Source organism: Ranitomeya variabilis, chromosome 6 (assembly GCF_051348905.1).
Source record: "Ranitomeya variabilis isolate aRanVar5 chromosome 6, aRanVar5.hap1, whole genome shotgun sequence".
Lineage (NCBI taxonomy): Eukaryota > Metazoa > Chordata > Amphibia > Anura > Dendrobatidae > Ranitomeya > Ranitomeya variabilis.
The window spans coordinates 35,258,511-35,282,901 of NC_135237.1; the positions used below are offsets into that span (position 1 = coordinate 35,258,511).

At 42.7% G+C, this 24,391-nt stretch overlaps 1 protein-coding gene across 5 annotated transcripts in view; it reads right to left on the minus strand.

The window, feature by feature from the left end:
• The window catches only part of CDK14 (cyclin dependent kinase 14), a 484,203-nt gene that overhangs the window by 106,188 nt on the left and 353,624 nt on the right, over positions 1-24,391 (minus strand). For all 5 annotated transcript variants that reach the window (XM_077268230.1, XM_077268229.1, XM_077268232.1 and 2 more), the window contains one exon: positions 21,381-21,520. In XM_077268230.1, coding sequence (XP_077124345.1) covers positions 21,381-21,520 — 140 coding nt within the window. The remainder of the gene's footprint in view (positions 1-21,380; positions 21,521-24,391) is intronic.

Below are 24,391 nucleotides of genomic sequence, written 5' to 3' on the forward strand. Positions count from 1 at the left end.
GAAACAAACTGGGAACCTCTGTCGGACACAATATTCTCCGGAATACCATGCAAACGAACCACATGCTGAAAAAACAACGGAACCAACTCTGAAGAGGAAGGCAATTTAGGCAAAGGCACCAAATGAACCATCTTAGAAAACCGGTCACAAACAACCAAGATAACCGACATCCTCTGGGAAACCGGAAGATCAGAAATAAAATCCATAGAAATATGCGTCCAGGGCCTCTCAGGGACCGGCAATGGCAAAAGTAACCCACTAGCACGGGAACAACAAGGCTTGGCCTGCGCACAAGTCCCACAGGACTGCACAAAAGAACGCACATCACGTGACAACGAATGCCACCAAAAGGACCTACCAACCAAATCTCTGGTACCAAAAATACCAGGATGACCAGCCAACACAGAACAGTGAACCTCAGAAATCACTCTACTAGTCCATCTGTCAGGAACAAACAATTTCCCCACAGGACAGCGGTCAGGTCTATAAGCCTGAAATTCCTGAAGAACCTGCCATAAATCAGGGGAAATGGCAGAAAGGACCACCCCTTCTTTCAGAATGCCGACCGGTTCAAGAACCTCAGGAGAATCAGGCAAAAAACTCCTAGAAAGGGCATCAGCCTTAATATTCTTAGAACCCGGAAGATGCGAAACCACGAAATCAAAACGGGAAAAAAACAAGGACCATCGAGCCTGTCTAGGACTCAGCCGTTTGGCAGACTCGAGGTAAATCAAATTCTTATGATCGGTCAGGATCACAATACGGTGCTTAGCTCCCTCAAGCCAATGTCGCCACTCCTCAAACGCCCACTTCATAGCCAACAACTCCCGATTGCCGACATCATAATTGCGTTCAGCAGGCGAAAACTTGCGGGAGAAGAAGGCACACGGTTTCATCAAAGAACCAACAGAATTCCCTCTGAGACAAAACGGCCCCTGCCCCAATCTCAGAAGCATCAATCTCAACCTGAAACGGAAGAGAAACATCTGGTTGGCGCAACACCGGAGCAGAAGTAAATCGGCGTTTAAGCTCCTGAAAGGCAGAGACAGCCGCAGAGGACCAATTCGCCACATCAGCGCCTTTTTTCGTCAAACCAGTCAAGGGTTTAACCACGCTGGAAAAGTTAGCAATGAAACGGTGATAAAAATTTGCAAAACCCAAAAATTTCTGAAGGCTCTTCACGGATGTGGGTTGAATCCAATCATGAATGGCCTGAACCTTAACCGGATCCATCTCCATAGATGAGGGAGAAAAAATAAAGCCCAAAAAAGAAACCTTCTGCACCCCAAAGAGACACTTAAACCCCTTCACAAACAAGGCATTGTCACGAAGGATCTGAAATACCATCCTGACCTGTTCCACATGAGACTTCCAATCATCGGAAAAAATCTAAATATCGTCCAAATATACAATCAAGAATTTATCAATATAAGTCCGGAAGATATCATGCATGAAGGATTGAAAAACAGATGGAGCGTTAGTGAGCCCGAATGGCATCACAAGGTATTCAAAATGGCCTTCGGGCGTATTAAACGCAGTTTTCCATTTATCACCCTGCTTAATACGAACAAGATTATATGCCCCCGAAGGTCAATCTTCGTAAACCAACTAGCCCCCTTAATCCTAGCAAACAAATCGGAAAGCAAAGGTAAAGGGTATTGAAACTTGACCGTGATCTTATTCAAGAGGCGATAATCAATACAAGGTCTCAAGGAGCCATCCTTCTTAGCAACAAAAAAAAACCTGCTCCCAACGGTGAAGAAGATGGCCGAATATGCCCTTTCTCCAAAGACTCCTTAACATAACTCCGCATGGCGGTATGTTCAGGCACAGACAGGTTGAAAAGTCGGCCCTTAGGAAACTTACTGCCTGGAATCAAGTCAATCGCACAATCACAGTCCCTATGCGGTGGAAGGGAACTGGACTTGGGCTCATCCAATACATCCTGAAAATCAGACAAAAACTCTGGAATTTCAGACGAGGAAGAAGAGGAGATTGACATCAAAGGAACATCATTATGAACCCCCTGACAACCCCAACTAGTCACAGACATAGACTTCCAATCCAACACAGGATTATGCAACCACGGGAAACCCAGCACGATAACATCATGCAAATTATGCAACACCAGAAATCGACAATCTTCCTGATGGGCTGGCGCCATGTGCATGGTCACCTGTGTCCAAAACTGGGGCTTATTTTTAGCCAAAGGTGTAGCATCAATCCCCTTTAAAGGAATAGGGTTCTGCAAAGGCTGCAAGGCAAAACCACAACGCCTGGAAAACTCAAAATCCATTAAGTTCAAGGCGGCGCCTGAATCCACAAATGCCATGAAAGAAAATGATGACAATGAGCAGATCAAGGACACCGATAACAGAAATTTAGATTGTACAGTACTGATAGTAAATGAACGAACGATCCTTTTTGTCCGCTTAGGGCAGACTGAAATGACATGAGAAGCGTCGCCACAATGACTTTGCTCTAAGGACGACGCCACAGCGCGCACAGTTTGACGCTCCCGCAAGCGCCGATCAATCTGAATGGCCAGAGACATAGAATCACTCAGACCGGAAGGCGTGGGAAACCCCACCATAACATCTTTAACAGATTCAGAAAGACCCTTTCTGAAAATTGCCGCCAAAGCATCATCATTCCATTTAGTCAACACAGACCATTTTCTAAATTTCTGACAATACAATTCTGCCACCTCTTGACCATGAGACAGGGCCAACAAGGTTTTCTCCGCTTGATCCACAGAATTCGGTTCATCATATAATAATCCTAAAGCCTGAAAAAAGGAATCTACATTAAACAAGGCCGGATTCCCAGATTCCAGGGAAAATGCCCAATCCTGTGGATCGCCACGCAGCAGGGAGATGACAATTTTAACCTGCTGAATGGAATCACCGGAGGATCGCGGTCTTAGAGCAAAAAACAGTTTACAATTGTTTTTAAAACCCAAAAATTTGGACCTATCACCAAAAAACAAATCAGGAGTAGGAATCTTCGGCTCTAAAGCAGGAGTCTGAACAATATAATCAGAAATACCCTGTACCCTAGCAGCAAGCTGGTCTACACGAGAAGCTAATTCCTGAACATCCATGCTGGCACAAGACTCCTCAGCCATCCATAAATAAAGAGGGGAAAAAAGACAAAACAGACTACAGAAAAAAATGGCTCAACACCTTTCTTCCCTTCTTCTGAGATGCATTTAACTCATTATTGGCCAGTTGTACTGTTATGATCTGGTGACCTTGGAGCCACATGAAACTTTCTCTGGAGTCGGTGGAACCTGTACTGACCGCAAATCCTGAACTAACACCGCAACTAGAAGTAGCCGTGGGGTGTGCCTAACATACCCTAGACACCTCGACACAGCCGGAGGACTAAATACCCCTATAGATGGAAATAGGAATGCTACCTTGCCTCAGAGCAGACCCCCAAAGGATAGGCAGCCCCCCACGAATAATGACTGAGTAGGAGAAGAATAGACACACGCAGGTAGAAAACAGGATTTAGCAAAAGAGGCCACTCTAGCTAAATAGGAAAGGATAGGACAGATTACTAGGCGGTCAGTATTAAAACCCTTCCAAAAATATCCACAGCAGATAATACAAAAAGTTCCACAATCTAACTAAAGACATGGAATGTATATCTGCTGTTGTGAACTCTATTTCTGGGCTCCCTCTTGTGGTCACAAGTGGTACTGTGTGAGTGCTGTCTTTCTGCAGGTTTGTGACTGGCATCAGCTGTCTCGTTATCTGTGGGTTGGTTTTCTATTTAAGCTCACTTGGACTCTCAGTCTATGCCTGCTGTCGTTGTATTCAGTGCTATTCTGATTGCTCCTGTCTACATCCGTTATCAGTCTCTCCATGAGAAGCTAAGTTCTGTTTGCTTATTCTTGCTCATCTATGTTCAATATGTTTCCTAGAATATTATGAGTTTTGTCCAGCTTGCTAATATGTGATTTCTCTGCTTGCTGGTAGCTCTGGGGTGCTGAGTTGCTCCCCCCACATCGTTAGTTGGTGTGGGGGTTCTCGCATTCTCTGCGTGGATATTTTTGTATAGGGTTTTTTACTGACCGCACAGATCCCTTGCTATTTTCTGCTATCTAGTGTTAGCGGGCCTCATTTGCTTAACCTGTTTCATCTCTGCGTTTGTCTTTTCCTCTTAACTCACCGTTATTATTTGTGGGGGGCTGTTCTGTATCTTTGGGGTTATTTCTCTGAGGCAAGTGAGGTCTTACTTTATCTCTAGGGGTAGTCAGTTTCTCAGGCCGTGAAGAGACGTCTAGGATTTCAGGAAACGTTCCACGGCTACCTTTAGTGTGTTTGGTTAGGATCAGGTTTGCGGTCAGTCCAGTTACCACATCCCCAGAGCTTGTCCTATTATCTCTGACAGCTGGTTAGATTTGTGATCCTAAGCCACTGGGATCATAACAGTACAGCAGGCCAGAAAAGTGTTTAATGCATCGCAGAAGTGGGATAAGAGAAGTCCTGAGTACAATTTTTTTTTTTTTTCCTCTCCCTTTGCGGCAGTCTGTCCAGCTTCTCTCATCCCCTTAATCTCTGGGTGGCTTTGAGTTCAGCTGCAGACATGGATATTCAGAGTCTGACTTCTAGTGTGGATCATCTTGCTGCAAGGGTGCAAAGCATTCAGGATTTTGTTGTTCACAGTCCTATGTCTGAGCCTAAAGTACCTATTCCTGAGTTGTTTTCTGGAGATAGATCTCGGTTTCTGAATTTTAAGAATAATTGTAAATTATTTCTTTCTTTGAGACCTCGTTCCTCTGGTGATTCCGCTCAGCAAGTTAGAATTGTTATCTCCCTGTTACGTGGCGACCCTCAAGATTGGGCTTTCTCCCTGGCGCCGGGAGATCCTGCATTGCTGAATGTGGATGCGTTTTTTCTGGCGCCTGGACTGCTTTATGAGGAACCTAATCTTGAGAACCAGGCAGAAAAGGCCTTGCTGGCTCTCTCTCAGGGCCAGGATGAAGCTGAGGTGTATTGTCAAAAATTTCGGAAATGGTCGGTGCTTACTCAATGGAATGAGTGTGCCCTGGCTGCAAATTTCAGAGAAGGTCTTTCTGAAGCCATTAAGAATGTTATGGTGGGGTTCCCCACACCTGCAAGTCTGAATGACTCAATGGCTTTGGCCATTCAGATTGATCGGTGTTTGCGGGAGCGCAAATCTGCGCACCATCTGGCGGTGTTTTCTGAACAGAGACCTGAGTCTATGCAATGTGACCGAATTCTGACCAGAATTGAGCGGCAAAATCATAGACGTCAAAATGGGTTGTGATTTTACTGTGGTGATTCAACTCATGTTATCTCAGCATGCTCTAAGCGCGTAAAAAAGATCGCTAAATCTGTCACCGTTGGTACTATACAGCCTAAATTCATTTTGTCTGTTACTTTAATTTGTTCTTTGTCATCCTACTCGGTTATGGCTTTTGTGGATTCAGGTGCTGCCTGAACCTGATGGATTTGTCGTTTGCCAGGCGCTGTGGTTTTGTCCTGGAGCCTTTGGGATTCCCTATTCCACTGAGGGGTATTGATGCTACACCATTGGCTGAGAATAAGCCTCAGTATTAAACTCAAGTGACCATGTGCATGACTCCTGTACATCAGGAGGTGATTCGCTTTCTTGTGCTGCATAATCTGCATGATGTTGTCGTTTTGGGTCTGCCATGGCTGCAGGCCCATAATCCAGTTCTGGATTGGAAAGCTATGTCTGTTTCAAGTTGGGGTTGCCAGGGGATTCATGGCGATGCTCCTTTGGTGTCAATTGCTTCTTCCACTCCTTCTGAGGTCCCTGAGTTTTTGTCGGACTACCAGGATGTATTTGATGAGCCCAGATCCGGTGCCCTGCCTCCTCACAGGGATTGTGATTGTGCTATAAATTTGATTCCTGGTAGTAAGTTCCCTAAGGGACGACTTTTTAATTTGTCTGTACCAGAACATGCCGCAATGCGGAGTTATATAAAGGAGTCTTTAGAGAAGGGACATATTCGCCCGTTCTCCTCCCCTCTTGGTGCAGGATTCTTTTTTGTGGCCAAGAAGGATGGTTCTCTAAGACCTTGTATAGATTATCGTCTTCTAAATAAAATCACGGTCAAATTTCAGTATCCTTTGCCATTATTATCTGATCTGTTTGCTCGGATTAAGGGGTCCAGTTGGTTCACCAAGATAGATCTTTGTGGTGCGTATAACCTTGTGCGTATTAAGCAGGGGGATGAATGGAAAACAGCATTTATACGCCCGAGGGCCATTTTGAGTACTTGGTGACGCCTTTTGGACTCTCTAATGCTCCTTCTGTGTTCCAGTCCTTCATGCATGACATCTTCCGAGAATATCTGGATAAATTTATGATTGTGTATCTGGATGACATTTTGGTCTTTTCTGAGGACTGGGAGTCCCATGTGAAGCAGGTCAGGATGGTATTTCAGGTCCTGCGTGCTAATGCCTTATTTGTGAAGGGCTCAAAATGTCTCTTCGGAGTACAGAAGGTTTCCTTTTGGGGTTTTATTTTTTCTCCTTCTACTATTGAGATGGACCCAGTCAAGGTCCAGGCTATTCATGACTGGACTCAGCCTACATCTGTTAAGAGTCTTCAGAAGTTCTTGGGTTTTGCTAATTTTTACCGTCGCTTCATCGCTAATTTTTCTGGCGTGGTTAAGCCCTTGACGGATTTGACCAAGAAAGGTTCTGATGTGACTAATTGGTCTTCTGCGGCAGTGGAAGCCTTTCGGGAGCTGAAGCGCCGGTTTTCTTCAGCTCCAGTATTATGTCAGCCTGATATCTCTCTTCCTTTCCAGGTCGAGGTGGATGCTTCTGAGATTGGAGCAGGGGCTGTTTTGTCGCAGAGAAGCTCTGATGGCTCTGTGATGAAGCCTTGTGCCTTCTTTTCAAGAAAGTTTTCGCCTGCCGAGCGGAATTATGATGTTGGTAATCGGGAATTGTTGGCTATGAAGTGGGCATTTGAGGAGTGGCGAAATTGGCTCGAGGGAGCTAGGCATCGTGTGGTGGTCTTGACTGATCACAAAAATCTGATTTATCTCGAGTCTGCCAAGCGCATGAATCCTAGACAGGCTCGTTGGTCGTTGTTTTTCTCCCGTTTCGATTTCGTGGTCTCGTACCTGCCTGGTGCGAAGAACGTGAAGGCTGATTCCCTTTCTAGGAGTTTTGTGCCTGACTCTCCGGGAGTTTCAGAGCCGGCTGGTATCCTCAAAGAGGGAGTGATTTTGTCTGCCATTTCCCCAGATTTGCGACGAGTGCTGCAGAAATTTCAGGCTGATAGACCTGACCGTTGCCCACCAGAGAGACTGTTTGTCCCAGATAGATGGACCAGCAGAGTTATTTCCGAGGTTCATTCTTCGGTGTTGGCAGGTCATCCTGGGATTTTTGGTACCAGAGATTTGGTGGCTAGGTCCTTCTGGTGGCCTTCCTTGTCGCGGGATGTGCGTTCCTTTGTGCAGTCCTGTGGGATTTGTGCTCGGGCTAAGCCTTGCTGTTCTCGTGCCAGCGGTTTGCTTTTGCCTTTGCCTGTCCCGAAGAGGCCTTGGACGCACATTTCCATGGATTTTATTTCAGATCTTCCAGTATCTCAGAGAATGTCTGTCATCTGGGTGGTGTGTGATCGTTTTTCCAAAATGGTCCATTTGGTGCCCTTGCCTAAGTTGCCTTGCTCCTCCGATTTGGTTCCTTTATTTTTTCAGAATGTGGTTCGCTTGCACGGCATCCCTGAAAATATTGTGTCTGACAGAGGATCCCAGTTTGTGTCCAGATTTTGGCGGATTTTTTGTGCTAAGATGGGCATTGATTTGTCTTTTTCGTCGGCCTTCCATCCTCAGACAAATGGCCAAACCGAGCGAACTAATCAGACGTTGGAAACTTATTTGAGATGTTTTGTTTCTGCTGATCAGGATGATTGGGTGACTTTTTTGCCATTGGCCGAGTTTTCCCTTAATAATCGGGCTAGTTCTGCTACTTTGGTTTCGCCTTTTTTCTGCAATTCTGGTTTTCATCCTCGTTTTTCCTCGGGTCAGGTTGAGCCTTCTGACTGTCCGGGGGTGGATTCTGTGGTGGATAGGTTGCAGCAGATTTGGAACCATGTGGTGGACAATTTGAAGTTGTCACAGGAGAAGGCTCAGCGCTTTGCCAACCGCCGTCGCGGTGTTGGTCCCCGACTTCGTGTTGGGGATTTGGTATGGCTGTCTTCTCGGTATGTTCCTATGAAGGTTTCCTCTCCTAAATTCAAACCTCGCTTCATCGGTCCTTATAAGATTTTGGAAATCCTTAACCCGGTGTCTTTTCGTTTGGACCTCCCAGCATCGTTTGCCATTCATAATGTGTTCCATAGGTCTTTGTTGCGGAGGTATGTGGTGCCTGTGGTTCCTTCTGTTGAGCCTCCTGCTCCGGTGCTGGTTGAGGGCGAATTGGAGTACGTGGTGGAGAAGATCTTGGATTCTTGTATTTCCAGACGGAGGCTTCAGTATTTAGTTAAGTGGAAGGGCTATGGTCAGGAGGATAATTCCTGGGTTGTCGCCTCTGATGTTCATGCGGCCGATTTGGTTCGTACCTTCCATGCGGCTCATCCTGATCGCCCTGGGGGTCTTGATGAGGGTTCGGTGACCCCTCCTCAAGGGGGGGTACTGTTGTGAACTCTATTTCTGGGCTCCCTCTTGTGGTCACAAGTGGTACTGTGTGAGTGCTGTCTTTCTGCAGGTTTGTGACTGGCATCAGCTGTCTCGTTATCTGTGGGCTGGTTTTCTATTTAAGCTCACTTGGACTCTCAGTCTATGCCTGTTGTCGTTGTATTCAGTGCTATTCTGATTGCTCCTGTCTACATCCGTTATCAGTCTCTCCATGAGAAGCTAAGTTCTGTTTGCTTATTCTTGCTCATCTATGTTCAATATGTTTCCTAGAATATTATGAGTTTTGTCCAGTTTGCTAATATGTGATTTCTCTGCTTGCTGGTAGCTCTGGGGTGCTGAGTTGCTCCCCCCACATCGTTAGTTGGTGTGGGGGTTCTCGCATTCTCTGCGTGGATATTTTTGTATAGGGTTTTTTACTGACCGCACAGATCCCTTGCTATTTTCTGCTATCTAGTGTTAGCGGGCCTCATTTGCTTAACCTGTTTCATCTCTGCGTTTGTCTTTTCCTCTTAACTCACCGTTATTATTTGTGGGGGGCTGTTCTGTATCTTTGGGGTTATTTCTCTGAGGCAAGTGAGGTCTTACTTTATCTCTAGGGGTAGTCAGTTTCTCAGGCCGTGAAGAGATGTCTAGGATTTCAGGAAACGTTCCACGGCTACCTTTAGTGTGTTTGGTTAGGATCAGGTTTGCGGTCAGTCCAGTTACCACATCCCCAGAGCTTGTCCTATTATCTCTGACTTAGCTGGTTAGATTTGTGATCCTAAGCCACTGGGATCATAACAATCTGCCACTCCAGAGAATCCAACAAGACTGAGAAAATACTGACACAATCTAAGCTGGACAAGAAAACACAAAGAATAGCACTGAATTGTGAAGCACATAGCATGTGTGCCACAGGGAAAAAAAACAGACACTTATCTTTGCTGATTTGGCAGAAAGGCAGGAGGAACCAAGCAGAGGTCCAACACCTCCCAACAACAATTGACAACAGGCAAGGACTAATGAATCCTGCACGCCTAAATACCCCAGTCAGAACTGCAATCAGCAGATACACCTGACCAGGACTGCAACTCAGGGGCAACTGCATTACCACCTACAACCACAAGAGGGAGCCCAAAAGCAGAATTCACAGGACAGGCAGGCATTGGCACGTCTGCTATGTAAATGGATCCCAAACAGAAATGGGAACATTTGTTGTCCACCTCTGAGGACAATTTTTACTTTTTTTTTTTTTTTTTTTTACTTAAAGGGAAGACAGCTGATCCACAGGCAACATGTATCAGGCACTGACTGAATGATTTTAGCCAGGTATTTTTGAGTCTTCAACTCTGTGGGATTCCAGAGAAAAACATGCTTTAGAAGCAGCCAGGGACTAAGCCATATGGGTGACTAGTCAGAAAGGTGATGTCCATGGTGGCTTCTCCCCACCGATTGCGAATGACTGACAGGTCTCTCCCTATACACATATGCAGGGAGAGACCCATCACACAAGGGGAGTGGGCATGGAGAATCCACTGGGAACCCACCTTTCTGACTAGTAACCTATGCAGCTTTTTCTCTGGCAGCTCTTAAAATATATTCTCTGAAACGCCGCAGCATTCAACTTTGATGTGGTCTGTGGTCATAAATCAGCAGAGAGGAGCATAAGAAAGACAGAAAAAAGGGTTAGAAATTCTCCGACTGCACCTCCGGGATGAGCTCATTGATGGATTCTCATTTCAGCAACCAGAAAAAGCCAGTACAACACAGAGGAAATTTTTGTAGAGAAAGCCAACTACAAAAATGATCGTTAACCATGTAAGAAAAATATGCCCCCAAAAATGGGCAACCCAAAGATTTTGGAAAACAAAAAACATGGGGAACCGAAAGATTTTGGATAGCAAAAAAGATGGGCAATCCAAAGATTTTGGAAAACAAAAAAAGATGGCAATCTAAAGATTTAGGAAAACACAAAGATGGGCAATCCAAAGATTTTGAAAAACAAAAAAGATGCACAACCCAAAGATTTTGGAAAACAAAAAAGATGGGCAACCCAAAGATTTTGGAAAACAACAAAGATGGGCAACCCAAAGATTTTGGAAAACAACAAAGATGGGCAACCCAAAGCTTGCGGAAAACAAAAAGAGATGAGCAACCCAAATATTATGGAAAACAAAAAAGATGGGCATCCCAAAGATTTTGGAAAACAAAAAAGATGGGCAACCCAAAGATTTTGGAAAACAAAAAAAGATGGGCAACCCAAAAATTTTGGAAAACAAAAAAAACATGGCAATCTAAAGATTTCGGAAAACAAAAAAAGATGGGCAATCTATAGATTTGGGAAACACAAAGATGGGCAATCCAAAGATTTTGAAAAACAAAAAAGATGGGCAACCCAAAGATTTTGGCAAACAAAAAAGATCGACAACCCAAAGATTTTGGAAAACAAAAAAGATGGGCAACCCAAAGATTTTGGAAAACAACAAAGATGGGCAACCCAAAGATTTCGGAAAACAAAAAAGATCGGCAACGCAAAGATTTTGGCAAACAAAAAAGATGGGCAACCCAAAGATTTGGGAAAACAAAAAAGATGGACAATCCAAAGATTTTGAAAAACTATTTTTGTGTATTTTTATTTTACATTTAGAGAGTTTCTTAGAAAAGCTTTATAACAAAGTCTAGTTTTAATTATGGCTCTACTGGTTGCATTTCAGCTTTTCCAAAATGATTTAGGCAACTGGTTAAATTTTTAAGGTGGAAATTTGTTCCCTGTGCATTTATAGGACAGTTCCCGTGAATATTATTTCTTAACACCAAGTGCCTCCGGTCTTGACTTTCCTTGATGTCACTGCTTCCTAGTGGGATGACTGGCTGCATTCCTGCCACTAGACGTTCAGCCCACCAAATGACTTCGTCTTCTGTGTTGTGTCAGGCGGCACAATTTATTTTCAGACGCATGAGACATCCAAGCCGAGCATATCTTTGTTTTCAGAAGATATTCAAAGCCGAGCTCTCTGCCTACGTAACCGGACTTTCTCTCTCTCTCTTGCAACTGGATTTGTGTTTCATAATGATTATCTTCCAGACGCAGAAACCATATTCGTCTAACTTAAAAATTTCACTGGAGGCATTTAATGAAAAAAAAAAAAAACCTTCCTTTAAAATATAATGATTTTTCATCTTTATTCTACCCCCCTTCAAAAGGTTTCACTACTCCGATGTTTAACGTTATGCAAAGACGTGTTTCTGCCAGTGAATATCTCCTTATGGTTATGCTTCTGTAAATTACCTGCTGTGAGCTGATAAAAGGATTAATGCTGCCAAAATTCTTAATCTGTGAAATTACAAATTAAATTCTCATATTAAAAATACCACCCTGAGGTATTTTTTGTGGTTTTAATTCCCCTCTGGTGTTCTGCATACATTGTGCTTGTTAATGACTACGACAAGTCTTCTCTGCTGGCAGGCTGCTGCGGAGCGATAGTGTGTTGGCATTTACTTTGCTGATAGAGCTTGGATTTAACCACTGGCTGATAAACTAAGTGGCAACTGGGTAATAACTCAATATTAAGTGAAAAGTGCTACTACAGAATACAGAATTTATAGCCTATCAAAATCCTGGCTGTTCTTAATCATTCATTCAGATCGGATTGAGATGTCATAAATGGAGAATGATCATAGAGGGACGGAATCGGTGTTGGGGGAGGGAGAGAATTTATAAAAAAAAAATAAAAATTCATTTTTCGGAATTTTATTTCATCGTTACCTATGAAAGCTCTTATTTATAAGCCACGGTAATTCCAAGGGCAAATGACCCTACAAATATTAATAATGCAAAATACGGGAGTTTTAAGACATGGGCTGACCGTATCTCCTGTACAAAAAGATTATACTTCTAGCCTATGATCCGCGAAACTGCCGAAGTAATCAATCTTCACGCATTGATGGATTTACCCCTTAAAGCAGCCTTTAAAGTGAAAACATTTTTTTTTTTACTATTTGGCACACAATGTAGAAACCATTTGTAAAATTACATAAATACACCTAATGGGATAACCTTAAATGGAGAGAACCTTTATATGCCCCTCACCTGAGGCCGGCAACCAAAAATGGGGAGCATTATTATTTGCCCCCCCCCCCCAAGTTTGGTAACCTTAAATTGGAAGAATCTTTATGTGCCCCTCCCCTGAGGTTGGCAACCTTACATTCGGAGAGTCCTTATATGCCCCTCCCCTGAGGTTGGTAACCTTAAATTGGGAGAATCCTTATATGCCCATTCCCTGAGGTGGGTTACTTTAAATAGGAAGAATCTTTAGAGGACCCTTTCCTGAGATTAATTTTCTTAAATTAGGAGAATTCTTATAGACCCCCTCCTCTGAGGTCAATAACCTTATATAGGAAAAATCCTTCTAGGTTTCTCCTCTGAGGTTGGTTACCTTAAATAAATTGGGATGAATCTTGCAGACCTGTTATGAACTGGTGGCCTAGGAGCAGCATGAGACGTACTCTGGAGAAGGTGGTACCTGTACTGACCGCAGACCCTGAACTTAACACCGCAACTAGAAGTAGCCGTGGAATGTACCTATCACTCCCTAGACATCTCGACACAGCCGGAGGACTAATTACCCCTAGAGATAGAAAAGGGAAAACTATCTTGCCTCAGAGAAAATCCCCAAAGGATAGACAGCCCCCCACAAATATTGACTGTGAGAGGAGAGGGAAATAACATACGCAGACTGAAATCAGAATTTAGCAAGGGAGGCCACTTCTAGCTAAATAGAAAGGATAGGACAGAGTACTATGCGGTCAGTATTAAAACACTAGAAAATATCCACCACAGAAAATACAAAATCTCCACATCTAACTAAAGACATGGAGGGTATATCTGCATCTCCAGAGATACCAGCTTGGATGAACAAATCCTTATACAGACCAAGCTGGACAAGACAAAACATAGAAAATAACTTAAACGATCAGGCCCACAGCATGTGGACTGCAAAAAACAAAGCCAGAACTTATCTTTGTTGAAATGAACAGCAAGCAAGAGAGACCAGGCAGGGAAGTGAATCCTCCAGGAAACAATGGACAACTGGCACTAACTAAAGGGTCAAGCAAGACTAAATAGCCCAGTCAGAATTGCAATAAGTGGACACACCTGATGAATGCTGCGATCCAAAGACAGCAGCGCTACCACTTATAACCACCGGAGGGAGCCCAAGAGCAGAATTCACAACACAGACCCATCCTGAGGTTGGTAACGTTAATTAGAAAGAATCATTAAAGGCCCCTGCCTTGAGGCTGTTTATCTAAAATGGAGAAAATCCTTATAGGCCCCTCCCCTGAGGTTGGCTACCTTAAATGGGGAGAACTTATATGCCCCTGATCTTCGGCTGGTTACCTTAAATGGGGAGAACCATTGCCCCCTATATTTTAAAACCAACCCTGCAAAACTCACAGGTGTGGGCTGCTATTCTCAGGCTGGTAAAGGGACATGGATATGGGCCCCCCAGCCTAAAAACAGCAGCCCGCAGCTGCCCAGAAAAGGTGTGTCTATTAGATGCGCCAATTCTGGAGCTTTGCCCGGTTCTTCCCACTTGCCCTGTACCGGTGGCAAGTGGGGTAATGAGGGGTTAATGTCACCTTCCTATTGCAAGGTGATATTAAGCCGGCTTAGTAATGGAGAGGTGTTAATAAGACACCTATCCATTACTAATCCTATAGTATGTAAAGGGTTAATAAAACACCACACAGTAAGAAAAAAGTATTTTAATGAAATAAAACAATATACACAGTTTTTCCATCTTTATCAAGCTGCCATTCCATGCGAAGCCCTCGATCTCCTGTAAAAAAAAAGTCAAAATAATAAACCAACAATATACCCATACCTGTCCGTCGTACAGTCAGTCCCACTCAGTAATCCATATCTGCGGTATATACAGTTTACAACCAGGAGCGCTGCTAATGTGACCGCTCCCGGCTGTAAACTACTTGGGAATGAATGAGAAGCTGGGAGCAGAGCTTCAGTGACTAGCAGTGACGTCACCGAAGCTGTGCTCCCTGCCGGCATGAACTAAAATGAACTCTTCAGCGTGGGAAAATGGTACTGATGCGGCACACGGTTGCCACAAGTGTGCCGCATGTAGGAAGCACACGGACACGGATATCTCCTGTACCGTGTTTACCAGCCTTACATGTATTTTTGAAACATATTTCCAATGGTTTTATTTTTCATATCACAAGCCCAAATAAATAAAAAAATCTTGACATTTTTTAAAATGTCAACTGGGGCTTTTTTACACTTATACATACTTTCCTGTCCTTTCAGGAAGAGTTTACAGAAGTTTCCTTATCATCAATGGCAGGATTACCATGATAGGTAACATCTCTATACACAGTTCCTAACACAGGTTCCATCAATCACAACTAGGGATGTCACAGCTCACCTCCTCCCCCTCATTTCACAGTGACTTTTGCACACATCCATTAGTTATTTCAATACAAAAGATAGGGTCAGGAGTCTGACCATTGTGGCTAATTTCCATTTCCTGCATTTCCTGAAACAACAGGAAGTTAGAGTCTAAAAAAAGCCCTAGTGGCCAGTGTGAATATTACAATAATTCTATTTTTTATTTTTAATAAAAAATGTTGATATGGAAAAAAATAAATACATTTAAGAAAAAATCCTGAATTTATAGCAATAGTTACTTACCTTATGATCCATTCCCTATAATTTACTTTTCTTATTCCTTTCAAGGTCTTGTGACCCTTAATAGCTCACAATCTACATTGAGAAAAAGTGATAGAAAAGTAGCCAATCCCAGTTGGAATACATAAAGGGTTTATCTAAGGCTACTTTCACACTAGTGTCGCACTCGGCCCGTCGCAGTGCGTCGGGCCGACGTACCGACACTAGCGTTGTTAGCGCTGCACAACGGGTGCAGCGGATGCTGATTTTCAGCGCATCCGCTGCCCCATTGTGAGGTGCGGGGAGGAGGGGGCGGAGTTCCGGCCGTGCATGTGCGATCGGAAAAGACGTTCCCGACGGAGCAAAAAACGTTGCAAGCAACGTTTTTTGCTGCCGACGGTCTGCCACAACACGACGCAACCGTCGCACGACGGTTGCGACGTGTGTCAATACGTCGCAAATGAGTCGCTAATGTTAGTCAATGGGGAAAAAACGCATCCTGCAAGCACTTTTGCAGGATGCGTTTTTTCGCCAAAACAACGCATTGCGACGTATTGCAAAAAACGCTAGTGTGAAAGTACCCTTAGCCTTTTAAAATCGAGGGCCTAATCTTGGGATCGGACATCAATATTAGATTGTGGGGGGTTGACTTTTGTTCTTACATGGTGTCTCATGCAGTATCACACTAGCAAATGTCGTACTGCTCATAGTTGGCCATGCAAGGTACTGAGACGTTGTCCCATTCAACAATAGGAAAGAGATTTGACAAATGATATTCACAGGGCTGAGCCCCTTTAGTAATGACAGGCACTACTGACCTTGGTGTGGTGAACACTCGGAACTTGCAACCTTCATCCCACTGTTGGGGTTCAATGCAATGGAAATGCAGCTATACAAGATGTGGTGTTATTCCCTAGTTTATTGATTTGGCACTATTATATGCACGCTTTATGGAAATGTTACTAGGGCACTTTATGACTGCATTATTTGAGCACTATAAAGAGCATCAATAGAAGTCTATGCCTGGGGCACCATCCAACCTTGGGCTGACTCTTGGTATTTATGAGAAAGTATCATGAAGAAACTCTGTTATGCAAGAGTAATACCAATGTATATCTCTTATTTCAAAAACACATGGTCCTCATGTAATAAGGATGGATGGGACAGATGGGGGAGAAGGAACATCAGGTTCCACCATGTCTGGTCTAAACTTAATACATCAGTCCATAATGAAAACATCCCACCAATAGTCATATGTGATGACGGCAATTAGGACCTGGACAACTGAGACCAGACGTGAGGTCATGTCATCGGCAGCTGCGGACAGGAGAACATCTTTGGCAGCAAATGGGAGCATTATGCAAGAACATGACTGCAGTTGTGGTACATGGTACCCTGTGTCTGACCTTAGGCAGTAAGGATAATGTGGGGTCATCTGTGTGCAAACTGCAATAATATGGTTATAAGGCAGGATAATAATATTCAAGAGTAATTCTCCATTCTCCAAACTTGTGGAGGCTATACGCAACAAAGCCGCACAGCCTTTCTCCTTCCTTGCCTATAAACATGCATAATTATTTTAATGCTGCCATTTGTTGCCAGCGGAGGCTTGGGTGGCCTCCATTTGATCGTTGGCCCCATTCTGTCCAAATCAGCAGGAATGGCCAAGGTATGTCTGATATCAACCCCTTCACCTCCAGGCGATTTTCAGTTTTTCATTTTCTCCTCCCCTACTTTAGCCATAAATGTTTTTTTATTTTTTCGTCAATAAACCCACATGAGGGCTTGTTTTCTTTTTACCATTTTGTGGTCGATACAATGTTTTGATCGCCTCTTATTACATTCTATTGCAGAAACATAATTCTGGCGGTTTTATTTTTTTTACAGTTATACCGTTTACCGATCGCATTTACTTTATATTTTGATAGATTGTGCGTTTCTAAAAGCAGCAATAGCAAATATGGGTATCTTTAATATTTTTTCATTGTTTTATTTTTATTGGTGTAAAAGGGGGGTGATTTCAACTTGTGGGTATTTATTTTTATATTTTTTTTAACTTTTTTTTAAATACCTTTTAGTGCGTTCAATAGTTTCTTTAGGAGACTGGAAACACATCTTCCGATCACCTGTGCTACACATAGAAGTGCATCAGCCCAGCTATGCATAGCAAAAATCTTCTGCAGACCACCGGCTGTCATGACAGCCCATCGGTATCCCAAGATCACGCGACAGTGGCGCTGAAGGGTCGGGACCAGTGCCGGCTTCCAACCAGTGTGTGTTAAATGCCACTGTCAGTGACTGTCAGCTGAATCTTACTATTTAACAGTCGCGGGTGGATCTCGAATAGAGATTGAATAGGGTGGTGGTAGAGCATCCAACCTGACACCACATTTTGTAATGGGGATAAAAGTGCCCCGGTGAGGATAATTCCCCTGTCACTGGTTGCTACTGGTCCCAGTTTTCACTGAACAACCGGTAGATAACTTTAGACAATACCTTTAAAAAAAAAAAATTAAAATGAATATTAGTGTTCTTACCAATCAGTTTTAATCTGCAAAGGTATCTGAAAGCAAGTGTTCCATTTCCCTGCAGTGCCGCCACTGGAGAAAGAAGGCATTACACGCGGTCTGATATCAATGTGTGAGCATGGACATACCGAGTCCTCCGGAGTGAGAGACGCTCTTTCTTTAGTAGTTCTTTCCTCCAGCTGAATGATTGATGTCCTGACTCCTGAATGAATTTTAGAACAGGTTTTCTGAACCAGACAATTCTTCAACCCTTAGTGCTTTTCAAGACATTTATATCACATTTTCATCAAGGTTTTGTAGTTCCTTTGATGGTGGCACACAGGGCTGGCTCAAAAAAATTATGTGGGCCCTTGAGTAGTAATGCCGCAGTGGACACCTACTATGCCTCAACTTCTTTTTTTAGTAAACATACAGTTATGGGAATACCAAATAAGTCTGCTGCAATTTATTAGTAAAATGTAATAAAAAATGTGTTTATTGTGATCTGAATATGTTTTTAGTATTTTTTAAAACAACTTAAGAAAACTTTACTTATTTTTTTTTCTCCTCCTATATTTTACCAGCATATAAAGAGAAGTTTCTATATCCCAGCATATTATGAAAGTAAAGAAGAAAGCTATAAAGGTTTTTAGGAAGAGAAACTCCTCTAACAGAAAACAGTGTAGCCTCTGGCTCACTGTTAGTGTTTCTGCCTCTCAAACACCTCCAAAATGGGACCTGATTTTAAAAAAAAAACAATCCTAACTGGATATATAGATGCATCCTATAAGCCTGTTAGAATAACTGTAAGGCCTCTACACTAACTACCTTTATAGGATAAATTAGACAACGTGTAAAAGCAGGCATCCAGTGTAGTTTCTCCAACTGTGCTGCGCTATGACAGTGTAAAGGTTGTGTGTTGATATCAGCTCTATATGAAAGCTACATTTATCCCCTAAAAAAACCCCAAAAATCGCCACAGAACCCTGGACAAAGATGCCCAATTCTAGTGAACAGAGTTTAGGATACATAAGTGTGGAACACAAAAGGAATTCAACATTAGGGTGAGCACTTAAACAATTTACCCCGCGAGACTGCAGACATTTTCTCATCATTAATTTGTCATCATTCTCTGTTATATTTGACTGGTTTCAGCAAGCCGGACCCACCAGGACGCATTCTTCTCATATCAGATCTGGGGAGTTATTGCAACAATTCTTTTTTTTTTTTTTTCTATTTTGTTTTATCCTGTTGCTAGGCAGCTGTTTATTATAGAGAGATGTTCCGAGTAAGAATAAGATGTTGAAAATTCTAAAGAGCTAAAAAGGAACATTTGAAATATCTTTACATTTTCTGGATGTCATACTGTGTTAAATCAAGAGGGATACGATTCTTCATTGAAAATTCTAAGAATGTGAAATGCTTGATACTTCTTTCTATATTTGTGTTTTTCATTGCTTCGGGGATGATGTACAAGACTTTCCATTTACTTCTGAATAATCACAGTTCTCGCTTTTTTCTAAATTGTTTTTCTCGATGACATATTCGTCATGAGAGAATGAGACCAGAAATGGAAAAAGTTTCTTTTTTTCCACACATTATGGAAAACTTCAGTTTCTCAAACAAGTCAAATTGTAAGTACCGTATGTCTTCATCATTTGTGAGAAACAGGAGGAAAAAAAATCACTTATGTTGACAATAGGACAGTAAATCAGAAATGTGTGATAGAAAATCAGAAATACTCTAGACATGGGTGCAATTGGACCCTTTTTTGGTCCAAGGTCCTCCTTGTCAGATAGCACTATGCCCAAGAGTAACGGTATATTAAAACATAAAAGGCATTCACGTTTAACATATTTATGGCATATCAACAGCATAAGCCATGAATGTCTTAAAAGATAGGGGTCTCAAAAATAAAGTCTCCACTTATCAGAAGTCCTCTACTACCGATTGACAGTGGAAAAAAAGACAAGGTGAACACTTATGTTTGACACAAACGCCATTGTGATCATATAGCCATACAGCCCCACTCTATAACAGTGCTAACCGCACAGGTCCTCCATAAGAATAAGAGTGTCATTTTGAACAATCAGGAGAAGTATGAGGACCGTGAAGAATAAAATTATGGGCACAGTTTTCCTGCTGTAGACCAACCATCCAAACACAGAAGAAAATTCAAAGTCATAAAGATGAACATCTACACGGCATCATCTTGACTCCAATTGCCACCTCAAAAGGAAAACAATTTGTACAAGTTTAGTTTGATTTATTGTGGTTGGGGTTGGTCAAAGCCAATGGACCAACTGAGGTCTCCTCTTGTAAAGTTTTTTTGATCATCTCAATAGATTGTATAAGAAAGAGCCAAGAAGGTCTACGCTTATAACTTTCTATCTTAACAATCCAAAAAACAGTTGAAGCTAGACTGTCCTCGTCTTGTATCTAATTATCCTGGCCAAGAATGAGTTGGCAGTTAGCATCATTACTCGAATCTGGCTCGTTGGCCTCGTTTGGCATCCATTAGGGAACACATGGTGGGAACATTACATGAGTACAAAGATGGAAATCATAGAACTGAAAATACCTTCTGACATTGCTGGATTGATGGGTCTCCTACTGATTAATGGAAATTCACCCATGGTGGTTGCTATTCCAGAAGGTGAGCTCAGTAGGCCTATGAACTTAGACCTTCTTCCTTGATATGGTTTAGAATACAAAATTTGAGCTGGCCAAAGACATTCATTAACTGTTGACCAACAGCTATTCCTCCCGACCTCTCCATAAACACATACGTTTAACTCAGCCATACATATTTGTATTATGACTTGGAAGAGAGAAGTAAAGCTTCCCGGTACAGAATAGATAGATGCCAAACAAATAAACATTCAGCCAACAGCTACTGCTCCCTCAATACACAGGAACACTCGGCTGTGCAGAGGGTTCCTGTGTTCTCCTTGAGAGAGTACCTGAGGGACTCCTTTGGCAGCAACTTATCTCCCAGAGGAAAAAAGTATCGGCCACTGGAAATCTGACTTGCCGGATTCTTCTCTCCCCTGGGAGAGAGTTGGTAGCCTCCATACACATTTGACTGTCGGGCAGGTCCATCAATATTGGCAAGTTCTGCTGATATTATTTTGAATGGAAGTCTTAAGTGGCTGCCAAATACTTCTAGTGGTGGCTTATATCCCTGGAGAACAAAAAAATAGGCAACATGCCCAGTTCTACTATCCTTGACTTAGGACGAACGCTTGTCAAACATCAAATACATATCAGATGGTCAACCAGTCTCGACGAATTAAGAGGGTTCAGCTGATGTTAATTTAATGTGTGTTGCCATCTTTACTATATACAATGATTATCTAAGAAGATACTATAGGGTATGTCAATCTAACTCATGGCCAATGCCAATGAGCCATGTATTGGTTAATTTTCTAAATAGGCAAGAATCGGTTTATCTAGTTATCACACCTAGTAATGAACGTTACTAATGTTATGATATGTAAAACCACAGGCTTGAAAATGTGTGGACTTTATTCTGCATGTTGCCAGTACTTACTATCGCTCAACTCAAAGAGCCGTGGGGGAAGATCGCTGAAGTAGTCATGGTTCAAAGCAGCTTGGGCAGATAATCGTTTTTTGGGAAAACACTGGAGGAATTTGAAGGCAAGATCTTCAGCATGATCCACATAGCTTAACCTAGGAGAGAAAATGGAATAGTTTACTAAAAAATATATCTAACCTATTTGCAATTTGGGACACGTAGACAAAAAAATAGAATTTAGTAAAAAAAAAAAAGAAATTAAAAATGTGAATAAATATAAAACAGTTACAATTTAGGAGTATTAGAAAATGTAATTTAGTTAAAACAAAAATTATTGAGTAGTAATTAGTTGCTTACTAATGATGAATATAATATGATAAAAGTTAAAAAAAATAATAATAATAAAAAAATGACTCCAGACACTTAGCTTAAGGTTTTGGACCTAGTGTCACATCTATGTCTTAAGTACAGACGACAGAGAATTAAATTTTGTAAAATAAATCCTCAACTCTGATTCAGTTTACTCTTAAGTGACTATGTCTCTGCTGGTGTGCTGAAAACGATTGGAAAATAATTAAATTTTTCAATTTTTTAGCTTTTGTTAAATGTCATGAACTTCTGAACTCGGAGCTTGTAGTCCTAGTCCTCAACAAGACTTCATCGAATCATTAGTAAAGGAACCCTTTAAATAAACAGATTAGTCTGGTCTCTGCCCCTGTGATTAGTGGATGAGGATTAACCAGGTAAATACATCCCAGTGTCTACATTTCGCATTCTATCATGTAACCTGGGATCCGATGTCACTTTACAGGCGGCGCCTTGTATATCTTGTATATAGTCCAAGACCCAACACTCGCCACCAACTCTGTATCTGTACGGCAATTCTTCCAATAGACACTTGTGTCTTTAGGATCGGTGTAAGTTTCATCCAGTAAAGCTTTCCAATTCTATGTTCTTATTAATTGTGGGCTAAAACAGGGATCAGTTGGAAACATGAAAACTTTCCAGAAATTCTAAGCTTGACAAACAACTCAATAATATGTCTCTAACAGATCGTAATCCAGGACTAATGGATTAAATGCACGAATGCCAGCGCTCACCGTTCACACAGGGAACTCAATGGAGCAATTATTGGCCTTTAGAAATGTTATTAATGCTATTTTTCAATCTTTGGGATTTTAATTGGTGCAAATAAATGCCTTGGACCGGCCAGAGGATCGAGATAAAAAAAAAAGTGGGTCACAAACAGCAATATGCAGCCGCCCTCCCCGCTCTGCTTCCCAATTTCACCACTATCCGCATCCTCAGGGTGCAAATAGCGGTGAATATAATGGTGGAGGAGGGAGCTGTCAGCACCTTTTGCCACCATTCGGTGTGTGCCATACGCGATAATATATATATCTATGAATGTGTATGAGATATTTGTTTGTAAATAGGGTGATTATGTGGGGGGGTCTCATACTGTATAAAGTGAGGCTATGTGGGGCTCATACTGTATAAAGGAGGCTAGTGGGGGCTCACACTGTATATAGAGGCTATGTGGGGCTCATACTGTATAAAGGAAGTTATAAGGGGGAACATACTGTATATAGGAGGCTGTTATGACCCCAATGGCGAGGGTCTCAGAGGTACGTGGAAGTCTGCAGAATACAAAAATCCAGCTCATAGGGCAGTGGTAACTGGGTTGACCATATATCTACTCCTAACGCCAACACTAGAAGTAGCCGGGGATCATTCCTACGTTGATTCTAGATGACACGCTCCAGCCGGAGAATCTAGCTACCCCTAGTAGAGGAAAACAAAAGACCTTTCTTGCCTCCAGAGAAGGGGACCCCAAAGCTGGATAGAAGCCCCCCACAAATAATAACGGTGAGGTAAGAGGAAATGACAAACACAGAAATGAACCAGGTTTAGCACAGAGAGGCCCGCTTACTGATAGCAGAATAAAGAAAGGTAACTTATATGGTCAACAAAAACCCTATCAAAATCCACACTGGAAATTCAAGAACCCCCGAACCGTCTAATGGTCCGGGGGGAGAACACCAGCCCCCTAGAGCTTCCAGCAAAGGTCAGGATATAGATTTGGAACAAGCTGGACAAAAATACAAAACCAAAACAAATAGCAAAAAGCAAAAGGCAGACTTAGCTGATATAACTGGAACCAGGATCAGTAGACAAGAGCACAGCAGACTAGCTCTGATAACTACGTTGCCAGGCATTGAACTGAAGGTCTAGGGAGCTTATATAGCAACACCCCTAACTAACGACCCAGGTGCGGATAAAAGGAATGACAGAAAAACCAGAGTCAAAAAACTAGTAACCACTAGAGGGAGCAAAAAGCAAATTCACAACAGTACCCCCCCTTAGTGAGGGGTCACCGAACCCTCACCACGACCACCAGGGCGATCAGGATGAGCGGCATGAAAGGCACGAACTAAATCGGCCGCATGAACATCAGAGGCGACCACCCAGGAATTATCCTCCTGACCATAGCCCTTCCACTTGACCAGGTACTGAAGCCTCCGCCTGGAGAGGCGAGAATCCAAGATCTTCTCCACCACGTACTCCAACTCGCCCTCAACCAACACCGGAGCAGGAGGCTCAGCAGAAGGAACTACAGGCACAATGTACCGCCGCAACAAGGACCTATGAAATACATTGTGAATAGCAAACGACACAGGAAGATCCAGACGAAAAGATACAGGATTAAGGATTTCCAATATCTTGTAAGGCCCAATAAAACGAGGTTTAAATTTGGGAGAGGAGACCTTCATAGGAACAAAGCGGGAAGAAAGCCATACCAAATCCCCAACGCGTAGTCGGGGACCCACACCGCGGCGGCGGTTGGCAAAGCGCTGAGCCCTCTCCTGTGACAACTTCAAGTTGTCCACCACATGATTCCAGATCCGCTGCAACCTATCTACCACAGAATCCACCCCAGGACAGTCAGAAGGCTCCACATGACCCGAAGAAAAGCGAGGATGGAAACCAGAGTTGCAGAAAAAAGGCGAAACCAAGGTGGCGGA